General features: G+C 43.0%; 1 protein-coding gene across 1 annotated transcript; it reads left to right on the forward strand.

The window, feature by feature from the left end:
• The first annotated feature begins 1,442 nt into the window (after positions 1 to 1,442).
• On the forward strand, positions 1,443 to 15,575 carry LOC120684577 (UPF0481 protein At3g47200-like). Its single transcript, XM_039966432.1, has 2 exons — positions 1,443 to 2,423; positions 14,194 to 15,575. The coding sequence occupies exons 1-2, from the start codon at positions 1,812 to 1,814 to the stop codon at positions 14,896 to 14,898; spliced, it is 1,317 nt and encodes a 438-aa protein (XP_039822366.1). The 5' UTR covers positions 1,443 to 1,811; the 3' UTR covers positions 14,899 to 15,575.
• The last annotated feature ends 4,197 nt before the right edge of the window (positions 15,576 to 19,772 follow it).

The following is a 19,772-nucleotide window of genomic DNA, read 5'->3' on the forward strand; positions in this document are numbered from 1 at the left end:
CTGAGCCTACCCAAAAGCAATATGCAAAATACAATTAATTAATAAAAAATGATAATTGGATGCAACAAACCACTTGCACAATGATAACTAGTGCAAAATACAATCAATTAGTTTGTTCGATTTTAGCATAGAAAAAGGGGATCACAATGAGGAGGGCTGGGGAATGTATAATCTGAGACCTGCTTGCTGCTTGGCTGCCCAAGCCGCCGGCCTCCAAACTCCACTGGCGCCCCCACGCTAGCCTCCAGGCATCAGGCACCGCCGCGCGCCCGCCTGTACACGCCGCGCCGCCAGCCTACAGGCTACAGGCGCCGCCGCGCGCCGGGCCACCGGCCGTACGCCCGTGCTGGACCGCCGGCCGCCGCGCCCATGCAGGCCTCCAAGCTTCAGGCGGCGCTGCCGGCCTCGGCGCGTCCAAGAGTCCGTGGCGGCCGCGCGCCCGCGCAGGTATCCATAAGCCGCTCGCCCGTCGCCTGCCTGCCTCTCATCTGCTCATCGGATGGTCCGGCCGCCGACGCCGCCAGCTGCTTGGTTTGGAGACTAGCTTGGAGCGGACGATTCAGACTCGGTTGGGAGCAGCCGAGCAGGAGACTGGGTGGGGGAGCGCTCGTCAGGGGCTCAGGGCCTCGTCACCTTCGGGCCGCCTTGCTGGGCCGCGAGTTGCTGGCTGGCGGCCGCGAAAGGTAGGCCACTAGGCCACGAGCTCGCGCAACTGAACTTTGGGCCGGCGATGACTAGCAGACTAGGGCCACTTCACCGAAATATCCGATGGACCATTAAAGAAATACCCAGGTACAAGAGGTTTCTTGGGCCACGCCTAGGGCCACGTCTCTAGTTGCCCTAGGCCCATATCCGCTCCTGCTACCCGGCCAGGTGACGCTGACGATTCGCTTTACACCTCTCTCGTGTTGTAATATATTTGTTCCTAGTAGTTGAAAATAATTATTTAATATAAAAACTGTTTTTTAAAAAATATCGTGCAAACATATGAAAGACAATGGTGCAATCAGAATTTAATCTAAATATATGGTTAAGAATTATTATTTTTTAATCTTTAACATGTTTGCATCACTACGGGAAACAGTGGGTTTGCCGTGTGCCAAAGCACATGACAAAGACAGGATTTGCCGTGTGTTACACACGGTAAAGAGCGCATGTAGATGAGGTAATAAGATTTGTCTGTTTTGCATACACATGTGCACACAGACTATCCATATATTGATACCTATTGCGTGTTGATTTTTGATCGTGTCAAAATTTGATTGGGCCGTAGAAGATTGGTGGAGGTTCGTTTGATGGTGCAGACCACCACCCAGGAATTAAATCGCAACGCCTTGAGGTGGGGATGGTGCGCCCCTGGCATCTTGGACTATATATCTCTCTTTACGCAAAGCGTCTTCCGATTCGTTTCTTCCTCTGTCTTATCTCTCAGCGCAGCATCTCTCTGATCAAACTGAACACCGAGAGCATCCTTTGCCGAGTCTCAAAAAAAAAAAAAAACTGAACACCTAGAGCATCCTTTTGGACTCAGCAGCTTTCTCTTTTGCATACAGCCTCTTCTGATTCCTTTCTTCGATGTCATCTTACTTGCGCATCTGATCAAACTGAACATTATCCCCCGGCATACTTTCTTGGCCTCTACATTGAATTATCGATCAAGTTCGAGCATGCGTCGTCCAATGTCGTCTGTCTTTCCAGTGGCCAGCCATAAGTGCGTGCCCCAAGTGCGTCTGCCATTCTTCTAGTTCTTCATGCGCCTGCCTACGTGAGTTGACTGCCACTTACCACCAATACTCTTCAGAATCTACCTGATGGAGGGCGAGTCTGCGGAGGCTAGTTCCAGAAGCTGGGTGGTGGATATGGAGAGGTTTCTCGAGCAAACCGACCCGTCTACGGAGATGGTGCGGTGGACGAAGGCTTCCATCTACCGGGTGCCGGAGCGCATCAAGAACCTGACGAACCGCGACGCCTACCGGCCGCTGTTGGTGTCGCTGGGGCCCTTCCACCACGGCGACCCTGCACTGCTGCCCATGGAGGAGCACAAGCGCCGGGCGTTGCTGCACCTGGTGAAGCGGGCTAGGAGGCCACTGGGGGAGTTCGTCGCCGCCGTGGAGGAGGTGGTGGATCAGCTGCTGGACACCTACGATAACCTGGACGAGCGGTGGCGCGGGGTGGACCGGCACCGTTTCGTGGAGGTGATGCTCACGGACGGATGCTTCTTGCTGGAGATGATGAGGACGCGCGAGCATGTGCTCAAGGGCGAAGAACTGGATGATTATGCGCCTAACGACCCCGTCTTCAGCATCCACGGCTTTTATTTTCTGCGTCCGGAGATCCAGTCCGACATGATCCTGATGGAAAACCAGCTTCCTCTGCTAGTTTTGCAGAGGATTTCAGTTGTCCAGCGCGGCATATCATCGCCGGTATGTACTTCACTAGCTTTAGACAATAGACATTTGCAATTCAGTGAGAAGTGCTGTATTTATATTTCTACTAGTGGATGAAATGTTGTTTATATCATAGTTGGTCCTACGAAAATGAATTGCTTTAAAACTAGTTCACTGAAATTGATTTTTTTTCTTCTTATTTTTCAAAAAAATCGAATTAATAGTGTTTTGCGGTTAAGATGGTGTTCAAGTTTGTGTAATAATTTTATACACCAAAATTGGTTAGAAACATATGTTCTTTGCTTCAGGGGATTCTTAATAAATTAAAAAAATGAGAGAAGAGTACAAAATTTTCAGATTTATTTAACAAACATTACATGTTATTGCTCCCCATGATTTTAAATATAAATCGTTTAGAACATATATGTGGTCTCCAATATAACCTTTCAAGTTGCAATTTTGTAAAAGTAGCATACCCTACTGTTAGTAGATAATGTTATATGTTATGAAAGTAGTTTTTCCATCACTCATGTGTGTTGTCAATCTACGTCTCTTCATACATTGCTGTTGTCAATCTATGTCATTTCCATGCTTTGATGGGTCAAATTGAAAAGGTTTGACTGATTAGAATCTAAAATGGCCAAAATTTGGAATCAGAGTAGTAACAAAAATAATGTGACCAGACCTTAAGTATTAGGCGGACGCCTCAAGCAAAGTTCGAGCCCGAGATTGGGCAGCTTCTGCTGCTTTCTCAGGCAAGTACCAGCCTAAGCAGTGGCTTCTGACCTGAAAGAATCAAACTTTTACTTGATGGGCCAGCCTAAAAAATACTCTGCACTACACTACTACAGAAAGCATATGTAGGGGAGGTCAAAATGAGATTTGTTGGAACGGACGCTAGGCCCGTTGCTGCTTTTCGCAGCTAAAAACGATGTTTGCAGGGGCGGGTACTATGCCGGCCCCTGAAAATCCATTTCCAGGAGTGGGCCACGCCCGGCTGACCCGCCCCTATAAATGCATTTCCAGGGGCGGGTGAGGGGGTGACCCGCCCCTGGAAATATTTTCCCAGCCCGTCAAAAAATTTACCGATTCGAATTTGAAAGGAGCACCGGTTGAACTGGTCACCTAGAACACATGTGTCGCTGTAAGCGCCGGTTGAACGCAATCGAATGTCATAGTGATGGACATGGAACATGTTTTATAAATATAAATAATTATGCAATATATATATATATATATCAATCATTACAGAGCATAATTATAGTACATCATTACAATTAAGGCTCGAATGCATGTTTTTCTCCTATTTACCAACGTTACTAGAGGAGGTACGGTGCTGCTTGTTCTCCCACTCACGAAGACCAAGATATTTAGTTATTTAGTCTCTGTTGCTAATTCGTGGTCTTTATTAAAAAATGTGCCCCTTGGGTTGATCACTTCATGTCTAATGAAACGCTATAAATCGGCGACTACTTCTAGAAGTTTTCTCATGGAGTTACTCATCGTTCCTTGGTGGACTGTCCTGCAATTAATGAGAATCCATGGAGAAAGTAAACAAGTGTTAGATATACGTCAAAATAATGTAACACATGTACATCTATCCCTAATAAAGAGTAGTCCCTTATACGTTCAGTATCAGTTGTGTATCTCCCTTGCATCCTGAGATGCTCGCACGTGTAATACCCGCAGTACACGGAATAAGCAGGTTGCTTTTGGCGCGAAAAGTTTGTGCGTAGAGTCATTTCTTTATTTTTCTTGGTGCGATGAGCACCTCCTAATTTAATATAGTGCTGGTAAGCCCTGTTTAAAAAAAAGAAGTGAGAAGTTAGTTTATAAATGCATACTTTTATGAAAAATTTGCATGATGTACGTATGGAGGATAATAAGTTCACTAACATTCTGAGGATGAATAAGAAATCCTTGTATCTACTCATTGGCCAATCCAAGGAGTCCAATACGTGGACTCTTCCAATCTTCGGTTGTAGTACAAAAGCAATCCAGTGATTTCTGCAAAAATATTATATACGATTTTTAGCTAAGGATCGGAGCAAGTGTATATTGTAATAAATGATTGAATTAGACGTACCTGATATTGTATGACGCAAAAATGCAACCGGCCACATCTTCTCATTCTGGCATCATCTTTGCTATGTAGACCGCAACTCTCTTCATGGCCTCTCTGTGATGGTATTTTCGTTCCTCAACTATCTCCTTATAGGCGTTTGACAATGCTTGAACACATCATTGTCGTCCAGCCACGTATTTAGCCCGTTGTGCCTGGCCTTGCAAATAGCTAGAGGATCAAGATACCTGGACCTTTTACCTGTTACATATGCATCACTTGTTTGCATTCTGTAGATTAGAATGTATGACAATTAATTAGATACATATATATATAGTAATTAAGGCCATAGCACAGAAGAAATTAAGTATCGATGAGGCACTTACATGCACTAGAGTCTAACCATTTCGATGCCTAGTTCTTTGAGGCGGAACATAGTGTGGATGTCTTCAAAATCGAACAAGACATCAGTGATGCCAATACCTGTAGGCCCAAATACTTGTGAATAGTACGGAGCGCATGTGGTTCAGAGCCTAAGTTTACATGCCCTCATGTACCAACTGTGCATCATCTGCATTTTCACTTGGAACCTCCGAGATTGCCCAGTCGGGTAGAAGTGGTTTTCTGTACTGAAATGCCTTAGGACAATCATCTAAATCTTGAATTGCATCGACCCCAACTAGCAGTTTGAAGTCCGTGCTAGTGCAGGGCTGGGAAAATCCTCGTCTTCTAGCACTAGAAGTTGAATCATCCTTTGACTTCACCTTTGACTTGTCCTTTGATTGAGCCTTTGACTCAGCCTGCTTCATGTTTGCGGCATGCCATATATTTGTAATCTCTTTCTCGTCCTTCAGGTCCTCGTAAGCACATATCACTCGTGGCACCAGCAGCAATGGTTGTTGTTTTTGTCCTGCTGGCGGAGCCGTTGGTGGGGCCAGTGGAGTATGCTCTCGTGGTCGAGCAACCGAAGCCGATGCTGATCGCAAGGCAAGTGGTGATGCCTCTCGGGATGGTGGAGCTGGTGGTGATCGCAGGGCAGGTGGTGATGCCTCTTGGGATGGCGGAGACGGTGGTGATCACATGGCAGGTGGTGATGCCTCTCGTGAATGTGGAGCCACTGGTGATCGCGAGGCCGTTGATGATGGCTCTCGTGATATTGAAGCCGCTGGTGGTGCCTCTCGTGGTTGTGGTGATGGCAGGGCCGGTAGTGTATGCTCTGGTGTTGCCCCCTGCTCTTGTTGTTGTCGTGCTTGCGAGATACAGTCCGAAGCAGCCAAAGGTACTTGACCAACCAATACGATATCTCGTTTATGCCACAGAATGGTGCTGCCGACACATTCTGCAAGGCAAGTCTTCCCATCTGCAGTGGGAATGTCTATCTCATTATCCTCATAGCTTGATTTTGTCAGTTGCTCCACTTGTATGCATGCATATAGGGGTGGGATCAGTTTTCCCTCAAATAAACCCCCAACCCGATGCACCTGGGCCTTGGCAATTTTCTCTGTCTTCCCAGCTCTGCTGATCGGATAGAGCAACAAGTAGGGAGTAGTACTCGTTATGCTATCCACCGGATATGGCTGTGCTGTGGTTGAGGCGACACTGCTCTGAGCACATGCCAAACTCGCTTGGCCTAGTACCGGTTGGGGCATGGCCACCATCTGTTGTTGCCCCACATCTTGCGATGAGTTGAACCAAAGTAGCCCCGACTGCTGCTGCTCCGCAACTGTTGCCATTAAAAATCCTTAAACTCTTCATTTAGGGCTTTTTTTGCTGCTGCGTACATCTCATCCTTCTAGCGATCATGGCTCCTGTACCTAGCCCAGTCCTTCTTGGACCCATCCTTCATGCTCAACTTAGAGGACACGCCTCTGACGCGGCCTCCATTCTCTTTGGACCCAACAGCTGTACTGAGCACATCTTTCTCCCAATTGGCTTTGAACTTTTCTTATTTCTGAAGCTCGGCAAGTTCTAAGATCTTTTCTGCCACCGCTTCGGTCTCGGGTTGATCAAACTTTGATTTTTCAACTATCTTTGGCTTCCTTGCTTGAAGCCACTGCCAGCCACGTTCGTTTAAGCCTTCATAAGGGCCAGGCAGCCCAACAGCTATTGCCGTCTCTCTTTCACGCCGCCACTGGTCGACCTTCCTTTGGTACCCACCTGGCCCAAGGTGGACTTTATGTATGTTGCTCCGTGCTAGATTTCTATTCTTCTGGCTTAGGGCTAGAGCTTCTTCAGTGGTCTTTTGTCGAACAAACTCTTCCCATTGTGCTTGTGTGATGTCCCCGTAATCTCCAAATGGTGTTCGACCCTTCTGGACATACTGCATATTTAGATGGCCCTTGCACCGGTGGAAAGTTTCACCCAGCATCTTCCGAGCATAATGCTTTACTTGATCTTTAGTTCCTCTTGGTAGAATAAAAGTTCTTCTCAACAATTGCCACATCGCTTCTTTCTTCCCCTCAGGAACCAGCATCCAATTGGGGATCGTTGGATCCAAAACCACTTTTATTCTGATTATAGAACCGATGGCATTCCGAAACTTTGCTACAATCTCTGGAGGATCTATGTGCTCTCCTATCATGCTAATTGCATTGATCGTCCATTGCCCTTCGGGGTATTGGTTTCTTCCTCACTGACCCCGTTTCCTTTTGTTTTAGCTGTCAGAGGTTGTACATGCAGGATCCAGACCCTAGCTTAGGGCCGTTCTAGTCCCCAGATTCGACACCGACGTCGGCCTTGTTGTCCCACTCCATCTGGGATGCAATTCGCTCGATATCCTTGTCTTGAAGTGCGGCATCATCCCTTCGTGGGGAAGCTGATGCCGGATGATCCATTTACCATTTCTACATTGCAAAGCCATCAAAGATATATTTGAATAAATATTTGAATTCACAGCGAGCAATGAATATTTAAATTACCAATTTCGTAGAAATATTATGCACATTTCATACAAATAAAAAATTCACATTCAAATTTCACATTTGAATATGATGCAGATTTCATGCCAATAACAAATTCTAAAGAAATTCTTCTGATCACAATAAAAAATAACAAAAATGAAAGTAAATATGCAGACCTCGAACTTTATTATAAAAAGGAGTCTGCAATTTCCACATTATCACTCTCTTTATGTGTCTCTCTATGTGTCTCTTTATGTATGTGTCTATGTAATTGTCTCTCGTGAATGAGAGAGAGACACAATGAAGAAATTGCAAACTCCTTATAATCGAATGGAGGACACATGCAATTTCACATTCAATTTATATTCACATGGGTGACACATTCACATTAAAAAAAGAAATAACTATGATAATAAAGTAGAAATGAACATTATGGAGCAATGAATATTTACACACTTTATAAAGTAGAAAACATTGAAAATTGATAATAAACTCATTCACTTATCAAATAAATTTCCTATCGAATTTACAAGTTTGCAATTTCTGAATTTTTATACAATTTCCTATCGAATTTACAAGTTGGCAGATTTGAATTCAAGGGCTGAGTTTAAGTTTTACAAACTGGCCCTTGCTTTCTTGTGTAAAGAACCCTAGAAATAAAAGTGGCTTACAAATAGGCCCTTGGCCGAAATCCGGCGAGGGAGGTCGCCGGCGGTGGGGAAGGAGAGGGGGAGGTGTGCCAAGGGGCTAGCACGGACCTAGGGGCAGTCGTGGTGATGGCAGAGGTTATCGGTGGCGGGCTGACCACAAAGCAGTGGTGGCGGCGGCCGTGGGGAGCTCTGCTCCGGTGAGGCTGGTGGTCGGAGAGGCGGGCCGGCGGCTCGGGGAGCTCTCCTGGTCCCTGGGGTTGTGGCTTGGAGATGGGCGGGAGCAGTGGTGGCGCAGATGGGAGGGCTCGGCATGGAGGTGTGTCCGCGGCGGGAGGGCGCCACAGGGAAGGCGAAGCGGCGCAGTTCCGGAGGAGGGGAGGAAGGGTGGAGCGGCGGCGAGCATGGACGAGCAGCGGGGAGGAGGCTGGCGGTGAGGCGGCGATGGAGGTTGAGGAGGACGAGGCGGCGTGGAGGAGCAGGGGCTGATGAGGGGGGCGTGGGGAGGAGGAGGACAGCCCGCGCGCAGCGCAGATCGGGCAGGTGGCGGCGGTACTGGTGGGGAGCGGGGTGGGAGCTGGGTGGCGGCGGCACGCGCGGGGTGCGGCTCCAAATTTTGGCAGCGTAACGCCCTCGTCCGCGCAAAACTAAATTTTTGCTAACTCCTCGGCGAGTTCGAACTATATAGGGCGACGATTTGTAGAGGCGGGTAGGGGCGTCACCTGCCCCTACAAATATCTTTTAAATTTATTGCTAAAGTTTATTTAATTCAAAAATAATAGAAAACAGATCAAAAAATGTGAAATTTTTACCCTAAGACTATTGTGACATGTAGAACTTTAAAAAATCAAAACCACATTTTAGTATATATAATGGTTAAAAATGTCGAAACCACATTGTTTAGCAACCCCACACTACTATCTCATACCACTCAAGACTCACTTTGTGTTTTCAACACTTTTAAACATTAAATAATGCGACATGTATAAATTAAAAAAAATCAAAACCAGATTTCAGTGTTTATAATAGTTAAAAGTGTGGAAAATCCAATGTATAGCCAACCACGCAGTACTATCTCAACACTCAAGGACTTGTTATATATATTGAAGTATATTTGTACATTTATACTATATCAAATGTAATAACATAAATATAGCAAAACACGTAAAAAATAACAAGGATATTTCAATATAAATAATAAGTCCAAGTGTCATTATAGTAAGGTCTGACATATTACAAACACTTCCGCACATTAATAGGTCTAATATATATAATTGATTCAAAATACATGGATGCATATATTTAAGCGGCAACAATTCTCGATTCTCCATCCTTGTGTGCCCATAGTTTGTCCTGTTTTCTTATACTTGCTTCTATAATTCTCATCTTCTGTGTTAGGTCTGTGAAGAGATTTATTTCATCATACTGATTATATCATTCCATATCGTCGATACCATCAACTCCTATGATAGCTTGTTTTCCAGGGACGACAATGTGTTTTTGTCTTCTTTGCGGAATCAGCTACATACAGTACTTGTGCGACCTGTGAGGCAAGTACCCATGGGTCGTCTTTGTAACCAATATTATTGAGGTCAACAATCGTGAGCCCATAGCCATCCACCTCAACACCTTTTGGGTGTTTGATCCAGCGACACCAAAAAATCGGGATTTGTATATTGAAACCATAGTGCACGTCCCATATATCATCTATGACACCAAAATATATTATACTTTGGCCTGTTCTCTCGTCTAACGCCTCAATACGAACACTATTGTTTTGAGATACAGTCTTTTTATCCTATGCGACAGTATAAAATAGATATCCATTAATATCGTACACTTGCCATGATATGACCTGGCTAGATGGGCCAGCTCCCAATCCTTTGATCGTTTGCTCATCCACGGTCACCCCATCTAGAAGATCCAGGTCCTTCAACCATGCAGTCAGTTGACGCTTGTTCTCTCTCATGATCCAGTCATCTGAGCGGCCATTACTTTCTGCACGAATCATCCTCAAGTGTTAATTGACTAAATGTGTTATTATGGTGAGGTTCAGCAAGATGCTATAATGTGCTTGTTGCACACCTTTGAAATCCTTGTCTATAAAGGTTTTCCTCCCAACTGCACCCACACCTTCCAACCTCCCCAAAAAATGTGGAATAGGCAAACCAAGGCCCATGTTATGCTTTAGGTAACCTAGGCAAGACTCGATGATTTTCTCAGTACTATATCCCTCTATCATGGACCCCTCAGAATAAGCATGATTCAATACGTACCGGTTGAGAATGGACATAAAGCGCTCATACGTCCATATTTCGTGTAGGTAAAGTGAGCCAAATGCCAATATCTGATCGACCATGTGAATCACTAAGTGTCCCGTTATATCAGAAAATCGTGGAGGGAAGCACATCTCGAGCTGCGCCATAGTCTCCCCAATAAATACTTGGAGATCCTGCAATTCATCTTCGTCGATCACCATTTGTGAAATCCTATTGAAGAAGTAACACAACTGAGCAATTACCATCTTTACATATACTGGCTTGATCGCTCTAATTGCAATCGGTAGGAACACTGTCAACAACACATGACAATCGTGACAGTTATAGCCGTATAGCGAGAAATCTATCATCAAGACTAGTTTTCTTATGTTGGAGGAGAAACGACTTGGGACTCTGACCCCCCGTAAGCTCTCGCACATTGCCTTCTTCTCATCATGTGTCAAGTTGTAGCTAGCTGGAGGGAGTTCATATCTGCCATTCCCTTTATCCACTGGGTGGAGGTCTTATCTTCATGGCTACCAAGTCCTGGCGCAACTTTAAGGTATCCTTTGTCTTGGCTGATGTTTCCAGAAGGAGCCCGATTGTGTTACCAAACACATTCTTCTTCAGCTGCATACCATCGATTGCATGGCGGACCTCAAGATCCGCCCAATACGGCAAGTATACTAGTAGAAGATGGACTGTTTCTTAAATGGTACACCATCGATAGGTGCCTTATCTCTCTTTCTCTTCTTTTCATCTTTCTTCTTCTTCCCATAAGTGACCTGGATGGTCCGGACCATATCGAAAACATAGTGCTCATCTTGTTTTACTGGAGCAGAATGTAATTCAGGCATGCCATCAAAAAAATTATAGATCTTACTTCGGTACCTATGTCCTTCCACCAAGAAGCGCCTGTACCCAAGATAAACTACCTTTCGAGAACCTTCCTGGAAAGACGATACGGTGACATTCACACACACCGTGCATCCCGTCCTACCTTTGATCTTTTCTGACAGGACAAACAATGCCTGGTAATCATGGATGGTGATGAATATAGTGGCTCTAAGATTTAAGGGTTGCCATGTAAAACCGTCTAAGATATCGATACCCTCCTTCCATAAAGTTTTCATCTCTTGCATCAGAGGCTCAAGAAAAACATCTATATTGATGCCAGGATGCTTGGGGCCCTGTATAAGGATGGATAGCAAAAGATACTTTCTTTTCTGGCACAGCCATGTATGCCGGTTGTACATCGTCAATATCACTGGCCATGTGCTATGAGTGCTACTTCTTTCACCAAACAGATTCATTTCATCCGTACTCAACACGAACCGAACATTCCTCGGGTCCTTTCCAAATTCCAGATAGTACTTCTCATCGAATTTCTTTCACTGCCGAGCATCAGCGGGATGTCGGAGCTTTCCATCACCCTTCTTGCGCTTATCTGAATTCCACCATCTTATCGGTTCAGCATCCTTCGGGTTCAAGAAGAAATGTCTCAGGCGATCAGAAACTAGGAGGTACCACATAACCATGGCGGAAATTCTGCTTTGCTTCTCAGAAATGCCTAAAGTAGCGTCGCCTAGCTCAATTGAGGCAACACTATTCGTCGCACCCTTCCCCTTCCTTTTATTCCCATCGGCTGGACCTTGATCGTGCCACCACAGTAACCGGCATTATTTTCGTACAAAATACAATAATTTGGACATGCATGAATTCTTTTCACACCCATCGTGAACGGGTTGACAAGCTTCTTGGCTCGGTATGTGTTAGCTGGCAGGCACTTTATTTGGCTTTGGAAGCAACCAAACCAAGATACTCAGCAGATCGTTGAAACTACCGTCTGACCAACTATGCTTAGCCTTCAGAGTCAACAGCTCAAGTATGAAACGAAGCACGGTCCAGTGTTTGGGACATCCCATTGATCGCTCGTATACATTATCCTCTGCTGATTTTCTCACTGTCTCGAAGTTTGTTAACCTCTTGGCACTACCAACTAATAGCCCTGCTTTGGTGTGGCGCAACAACTAGCTCAGAAAATTACCATCATCAAGTTCATCGTCACTACTATCATCATCGATGGGCCCGTCATTGACATCATCACCATGGAATCCACAACCCTTCATCATGGCTGCCACCATCATCCTCTCCGCCACCATCATCAAAATCATCATAAGCATCAAACATTCTGTCAAACTGCTCATCTTGTATGATTTCATCCAATGGATTATTCGTCAAAGTGGGAGCATTCGTCTCGCCATGATACTTCCAGATTATATAGTCCTTAATAAAACCACTCACCAACACATGCGATTTGATTATAGTTGGGTCATTGAATACTCTCAAATTCCTGCAAGCTTTGCATGGGCAATTTATCATCTGTGTCTTCTCATTTCTTGCGTGGTTCTCCGCAACTTAACATGTCCGTCCTCCGTGCATTGTACATCCATGTCCTATCCATCTTTGAACAGCAACAAATAATTTAAATGGATTAAAACAATCTCTTCAATAATTTGATAAATAAATGATGAATAAATATATACTTTCATATAAGAGTAGATATCGGAAAAATATAATTTAACATGTACTAAAAAAACCCAATTAACCTATTATTGTACCACTAAAGCTTAGAAAAAAACTATCATGCATGTGTGTGAACATAGAAAAAAGTTTGAGGCAAACGGAGCCCCAAACGGCCATAAATATATACTTCTATATACGTGAGAAATTGGAATAGTCAATCTAACATGTACTAAATATAAAAAAATCAAAACCCACTAAATCTTGGGAAAATAATATCACGTATTTGTATAAACATAGAAAAATAAATAAATCAAATCTTTTTCTCAAAGGAAATGAAGCCCTAAATGACCGTAAATATATACTTCTGTTTATGCGTAGATATTGAAAAATATTAATTTAAATAGTACTAAATAAAAAATCAAAACCCAACCAATTATTGTACCACTAAATCTTGTAACATAAAAAAAATCAAAACTCAATCTATTATTGGACCACTAAATCTTGAGAAAAAATATCATGGATTTGTATAAACATAGAAAAATAAATAAATCAAATCTTTTTCTCAAAGGAAATGGAGCCCTAAATGCCATAAATATATACTTCCATGTATGCGTAGGTATTGAAAAATGTTAATTTAACTAGTAATAAATAAAAAATATCAAAACCCAACCTATTATTGTACCACTAAATCATGGAAAAAAAATCTAAAATGCATGTGTGTAAAGATAGAAAAAAATAAATCTTCTTCTCTCCTCCATAGATCTAGGAAATTATTTACATAGGAACGAGGCTAATATTTATAGATTGAGTCCAAATGATTACATAATCTTGTTCTCCTACTAAAATAGCGCAACTTCAGCCAAAAGTTTGAGGCCAATGGTGCCTCAAATGGCAAATCCTCACCATGGAGTTCTAGATCTAGATAGAGGCAAAAATAGTTCCATTTGAGCCTTAAAACTAATAAAAGAGCTTAGAAATCATATGGAATTAGCATCAACTTACCTCCTAAAGCTCCTAACTTAAGGGAATCAAGTTTAAAACCTTCGCTCCCTTTTTTTTCCTTTTTTGGATTTTCGGGCAGCACCTCCCCTAAGTGAGCAATAGGCTCTCCGGTGGAGGAAGAAGAGTGGTCTGTAGCTTTGGACGGGCAATTTTAGAGGCGGGTGGGGGGTGACCCGCCCCTGCAAATGCATTTGCAGGGGCGGGTCACCCCCCCCCCCCCCCGACGGGGCGGGTCAAATGCTACAGTACACCCGCTCCCTTTGTAGGAACGGGTAACATTTTGGTCCACCCTAAAAAAAAGAGGCGTTACTCCAAATTGATTTTGTAGTAGTGCTAGTATATATGCTGCATGCAGTTTAATTTTCTTGGCTTTTATCTTACTACTATACTCAACTTTAATCATGAGCACAGAGCGCTAACGACATCAACGAAATGGTACTCCATTTTCTGGATTGCCTGCTGCTCGACGAAGACAATGATGAACTCGGTCTCCACCCCTTGGACTTGTTTCACAAAAGCTTCCGTGACCTGCAACCAGTCCTTAGCAGATTGGACAAGGTTGCTGAGGTCACCGTGCCATCTGCTGTGGAGCTCAGTGAGGCAGGGGTCCATTTCAAGAAGAGTAGTGCTAAAAGCGTATGCGACATCGAATTCGAAAATGGTGTGCTAAGAATGCCATTGATCAGGGTCTATGATGAAACCGAGAAAATCTACCTCAACATCATGGCATTTGAGCGGCTATACATGTACGCCGGGAACGATGTGACCGACTATCTAATCTTCATGGACAACATGATCAACTCCGAAAGAGACGTGGCACTGCTAAGGTCCAAAGGGCTCATCAAAAGCGGGCTGGGCAGTGACAATGATGTGGTGCAGCTCTTCAACTCCCTATCCAAGGGAGCAGTGATGAGCCCGTTCTGCAAACTGCTCGATGTGCAAAAGAAGATGAATGACCACTGCAGGAAGCCATTCAACAAGTGGCAGGCGACCTTCAAACACACCTACCTAAGCAACCCTTGGGTGTTCATCTCACTTGTCGCCGCTGTTGTTCTGCTTGTCGCCACCCTGATGCAAACCATATATACTGTTGTACCGTTCTACACAAAGAAATAGCTAGCCTGCCAGCAAATTAATTGACCATATGAAATGTTGCTAATGGGAATTTGCATGATCTATGAACAGAGTAATGAATTTCCTTTATGTTTATTACAAGTGTGAAATTATAGCATATTTGTATTTTTAGGCTTTCCAATGAGATTATGAAAGTGTTGTCCTATTTAAATTTGTTGTTATTTAAAATGACCTTTGTGACTATCTTAGTTGCATTCTGGCACTTGCAAGCATATGATAGTTGCAGTTTTATCCTTGAGATGTACAAAGTTGTCAAAGCATTTGTATATCAGTTTTAGTTCTTGTAAGATCACATAGGTTTTTCTTATGTCATTTTTCTAGTTTGTGTAGCCATACTTGTGATTTTGGTGGTCAATGACAACATATTTAATGTAACTAACATGTTTGTCAAAAATACGCTTAGTAGGTTCCGATGTAATGCATGAAGAAGCCACCGACTCTAGAACGGCAAAGATTGGATTGAAATGGACGAAGTACTAGAGATTATACATGCCAGATGGCCCAACAATGGAGGAGTTGCAAATGCCACGCGGATAGTTTGGTGACCGAAGGGTGTACATGATAGAGCATTAAATAGTGCGTTCTGGTGGTTCGGTGATGGATATTATACAGATCGGAAGATTCGTTGCAATTTTCTCTAGAATGTTTCAAACTTTGAGGCTGGAAAAAAGGTTGTACAAGTTTGATTTCTAGTGACCAAAGTGTACATGACAGAGGATCATATATAGCTGGAGGATGAAAAATTAAGTTAAATGACTAGTTAGGCTAGGTGGAGATGAAGTATGAGGTCCGGATTATCCAGCGATTGAGAATGTGAACATGCTGAATCATCTGGTGTTCATGTTGATGTTTCTAATATTATAATGCACACTAGTCGTGAAAGCAACTATACTGTGAGCACACGGATCATTGTAGCATTTTCCTAGAAGTATTCTTCCAAGTTTTATGTCAACCAATAGGAACAGGTGGATTACTAACTCAAACCTTACAGTAATTATACTAAAGAAGTTCAATGGTGTAGAGTTGTCTATCTAGCCTACGAAAGAAATTAACAAAAACAAATGGTGATGTAAAGTGTTGTGAACAAGATAGATAAACACATCCTCCATAGGATATTGGTTCACTTGGATATATGCTTCCACTACACAAATGGTGGTGTGCAGTCGCTTGGCCTTCTCTCTCTCTCTCTCTCTCTCTCTCTCTCTCTCTCTCTCTCTCTCTCTCAAATGTATATAGATCGAGATAGTGTAACTTCTTGAGAATCTATGATTAGTATCGAGAAGATAGATAAAACATGTGCTACTACTCTTTGCCGAGACACAAGGGGTTGCACCTGGTACATTTGTTTGTGCATGTGTCAAATGTCTCCTTATTCCTTGAGGTGTCCTTCTTTTCCTTGGGTTCATGCAAATGTCTTGTTTATCTGATTATACTAGATCCGTGCCCGTGCGTTACTACGGGTGGTAAAAATCATAATCTCATATCCCAATATTGCCAAGCATATAGAGTACAATTATATGAAGCTTTGACATCAAAGAATCTTGCCATCAGAATTGAGAAACATGGATTGAAAGGACTAACCAGGAAGCTCACATGCATGTGGGCATTAGGTATTTCCTTAATAATAAGAAGTATCTTGAATACACAGAAACACAGCCGAAGCTTTCAGATAATGGCAAGCTGCTGCCAGTTGAAAGTTCTGCGAGATTTTCCAATATTTTTTAGTTAAAATTCCGAAAGTTCTCTCATGGATTTCATGGTTGTTTGTCTGTCAGGCTTGTATACCATTTCGGGCCAGGACCAAATCAGAAGCTACCGCCATCTATCCCAAACAAAGCATGCAACCGCACACATTACAATTTTGCATTGAAATCTTGGCTTTGTCCTTGAGATGTAATCTCAAATAGTCAAACTATATCAGTGCCAAAACACATATTTCAATACGAATTTGTCCACGGGCAGAGTAAGGACACAAAAGACCCGAAGTATTTGCAGGATCAATATTATATTATGGGCGGGCGGGTTGGCGGGCTGGGGGGGGGGGGGGGGGGGGTTCATGTTATGCATATACACCAAATGTTTAGTCCCATGGCATGTCGCAATCATTGTCAGTCCATATTATGGCCAGGCCCGTTTTTGGGCCCGTGCGGCCCGTGCGACCGCACAGGGCCCCCAAATTTAAAGGGGCCCAAAAAATATAATGTGTATACCAAGTATAGTTATATAGTAGGTTTTATTTTAGTTGTAAATTGGCCCAATAGAAAACAAACTGTGCCCCAAATATATCACAGAAGAGAAAACGTCGATCCCATCCGCTCGGTCCTTTCCGCTTCCCCGCCGTCACCGCTCGCCGGGGACCGACGCGAGTGACGACACAGGCCTGTCGCGACGTCTGCACCAGCCACCAGGTTCCGCCCAGGCGACGTCGCAGGCATTGAGCGACGCCGCGCCTTGCGCCTAGGCGTCCCGCTCGGCGCTCTGCGATCGCGTGGCCTGGCGCCCTGCGCCCAGACGGCCAGACATCTCTCGTCTGCAGGCCTGCACATCTGCACTAGGTTCCGCCCAACATCTATGACACAATGTTGCTTTTTAATTACTAGTTCCAAATGCATCTATTAATTTTGTTGTTTCTATTGTTAGCCATGTCTTCTAGAAATATCCATCTGGTTATCAAAAGCGTCAAAAGAAACAACGGGTAGATGAACTAATTCAATCTTAGAAAGGGGCAATGGAAAGATTTATTAGAAAGGAACCACAAGTTTCTTCTCCTCTTAATCAGACACTTGATCAGGGCATTGCACCAAATACTAGTGAATAGGTATGATAATTCTTGAAATATCTTGTTTACATGTACTATATTATAACATATATGTTATTTTTATAGTAGTTATTACTAGGTCACTAGAACCCAGTTCATAGTTTCGCACAGGGCCTCCAGATTTGCCGGTACGGCCCTGATTATGGCTAACATGCATATTTAAAAACTTAAAGGAGGTCAGGAGAGGAACATACTATACTGTACAGGAAAAGAAGAGCACTCTGATGTAGGAAGAAAAATAACATACTTTGTTGATCATGCCACTGAAAAGAGATTCAGAGGGCTTAACAACCACGGCAACTTCTTTTATCCACAAGCATTAGTTTTTTTTGACAAACTCGTCTTAAAACTAATAATAACTATTCACATACTTTGTTTTTCTTTAATTCTAACAATTACCGGTATGTTACAACTATATATATGTTGATCAACTCCAAGTTCCTACTAGAGAATCTAATCAATCATTCATTGCTATGTAGTCTACGGATTGATAGTCATTAGAGTACCTGATTTCTACTTTCGTCTCTGTAAGGTTGTGTGCCTTCAGGTAGAGATCAAGAATTCTTCAAGTACTATTGTATCACCTTGATGTAACGTTACTTGAAATAAATATAGTTTGCCGTTTAAAAAACCATTCATTGCTATGTAGACATGGACTAGCTTTCTTGGTTCAACGAGTGGCCGCGCTTTAAATAAAATTACCTCTAAAATAATCCCACAGCAACCCCGTGGGGTGTATATATATATATATAAAGTCTACTTGAAGTTTCTTCTAGAAAATCTAATCAAACATTCCACTATTAGAAAACGGGACATAGGTCCAGGAAAATAGTACCAGCTGCTATTACAGCCGGTACTGAATCAGTACCGGCTGCAACAGCAGCTGGTACCTTTGGCCGCCATCGATCTCGTGGAGGACAATTGGTACTGGGTGGTGGGACGAGCTGGTTCCAATGCCGCAGGCCTGCAGCATAGGAACCGGGTAGATCCACAAACCGGTACCAATTGCACACGGCGTCATAGGAATAGGTTAGAGGAACCAACCGGTGTCTATTATGAAGGCAACGGCACCGGGTCATACCACAACCCGGTGCCGGCAGGAGAACGGGACTAAGGCACCAGTTGGTTAGTTGATCCGGTGCTATTGAGTAAAAGTTAGCACCGGATCACAGGCACCAACCACCAACCAGTGACTTTGGCGCGCGCCTATAAATACCCCCAGCCCTCCCCCTCCAAGCTGTCGTGAACTCACTGTTCATGGCAGCCGAGTGAGGGTAGGGGAGGGGAATTTTTGCAATTTTTTTGTTTAAAAGGTTAGTATTTTTTTCTCCATACTTTAGCAAATTAATTTTTTAGATGTAGTTAGCATTTGATTTAGTTTATACATGTGATAAATATTTTTAGATGTAGTTAGCACCTGATTTACTTTATAGTTGTTATATTAATTGTTATACATGTGATAATTGTTTTTAGATGTAGCTAGCACCTAATTTAGTTGATATTGTTATATAAATTATTAGACATAAGATATTATTTATTTAGATGTAGTTAGCAATTTGGTTAGTTTGCTATTATTTTATACATGTGCTATTTTTTTAGATGTAGTTAGCAAGAGATTTAATTTATTATACTACTATAATTAAATCCGTGATTATAAGAAGTTAATGATTTAGTTGATATTGTTATATAAATTATTAGGCATAAAATAATTATTTAGTTAGATGTAGTTACGAAACTCGATTATTTTACTATTATTTTATAATAATTGTTATGCATGTGAGATAATATATTCTAGTTTAGTTCCAATATTATCCAATTTTGTATTTGCAAATTGTATATAATTTTGAGGACACTAATGATGCATATATGGATCTTTTTCTGAAACAAATTGCATGGCCTCCCCTAGGCCCTTCTCCGACAGAAGAGAGATACCAAATCTTAGAATTGATTTGGTGTTCTCCCTTCTGTCGGAGCGAGGGCCCAAGGAAACCCAATTTATTTCGGAATCAATCAACCATGAGAATGAGCTGAGGAGTGT

Source organism: Panicum virgatum, chromosome 8N, assembly GCF_016808335.1.
Source record: "Panicum virgatum strain AP13 chromosome 8N, P.virgatum_v5, whole genome shotgun sequence".
Taxonomy (NCBI): domain Eukaryota; kingdom Viridiplantae; phylum Streptophyta; class Magnoliopsida; order Poales; family Poaceae; genus Panicum; species Panicum virgatum.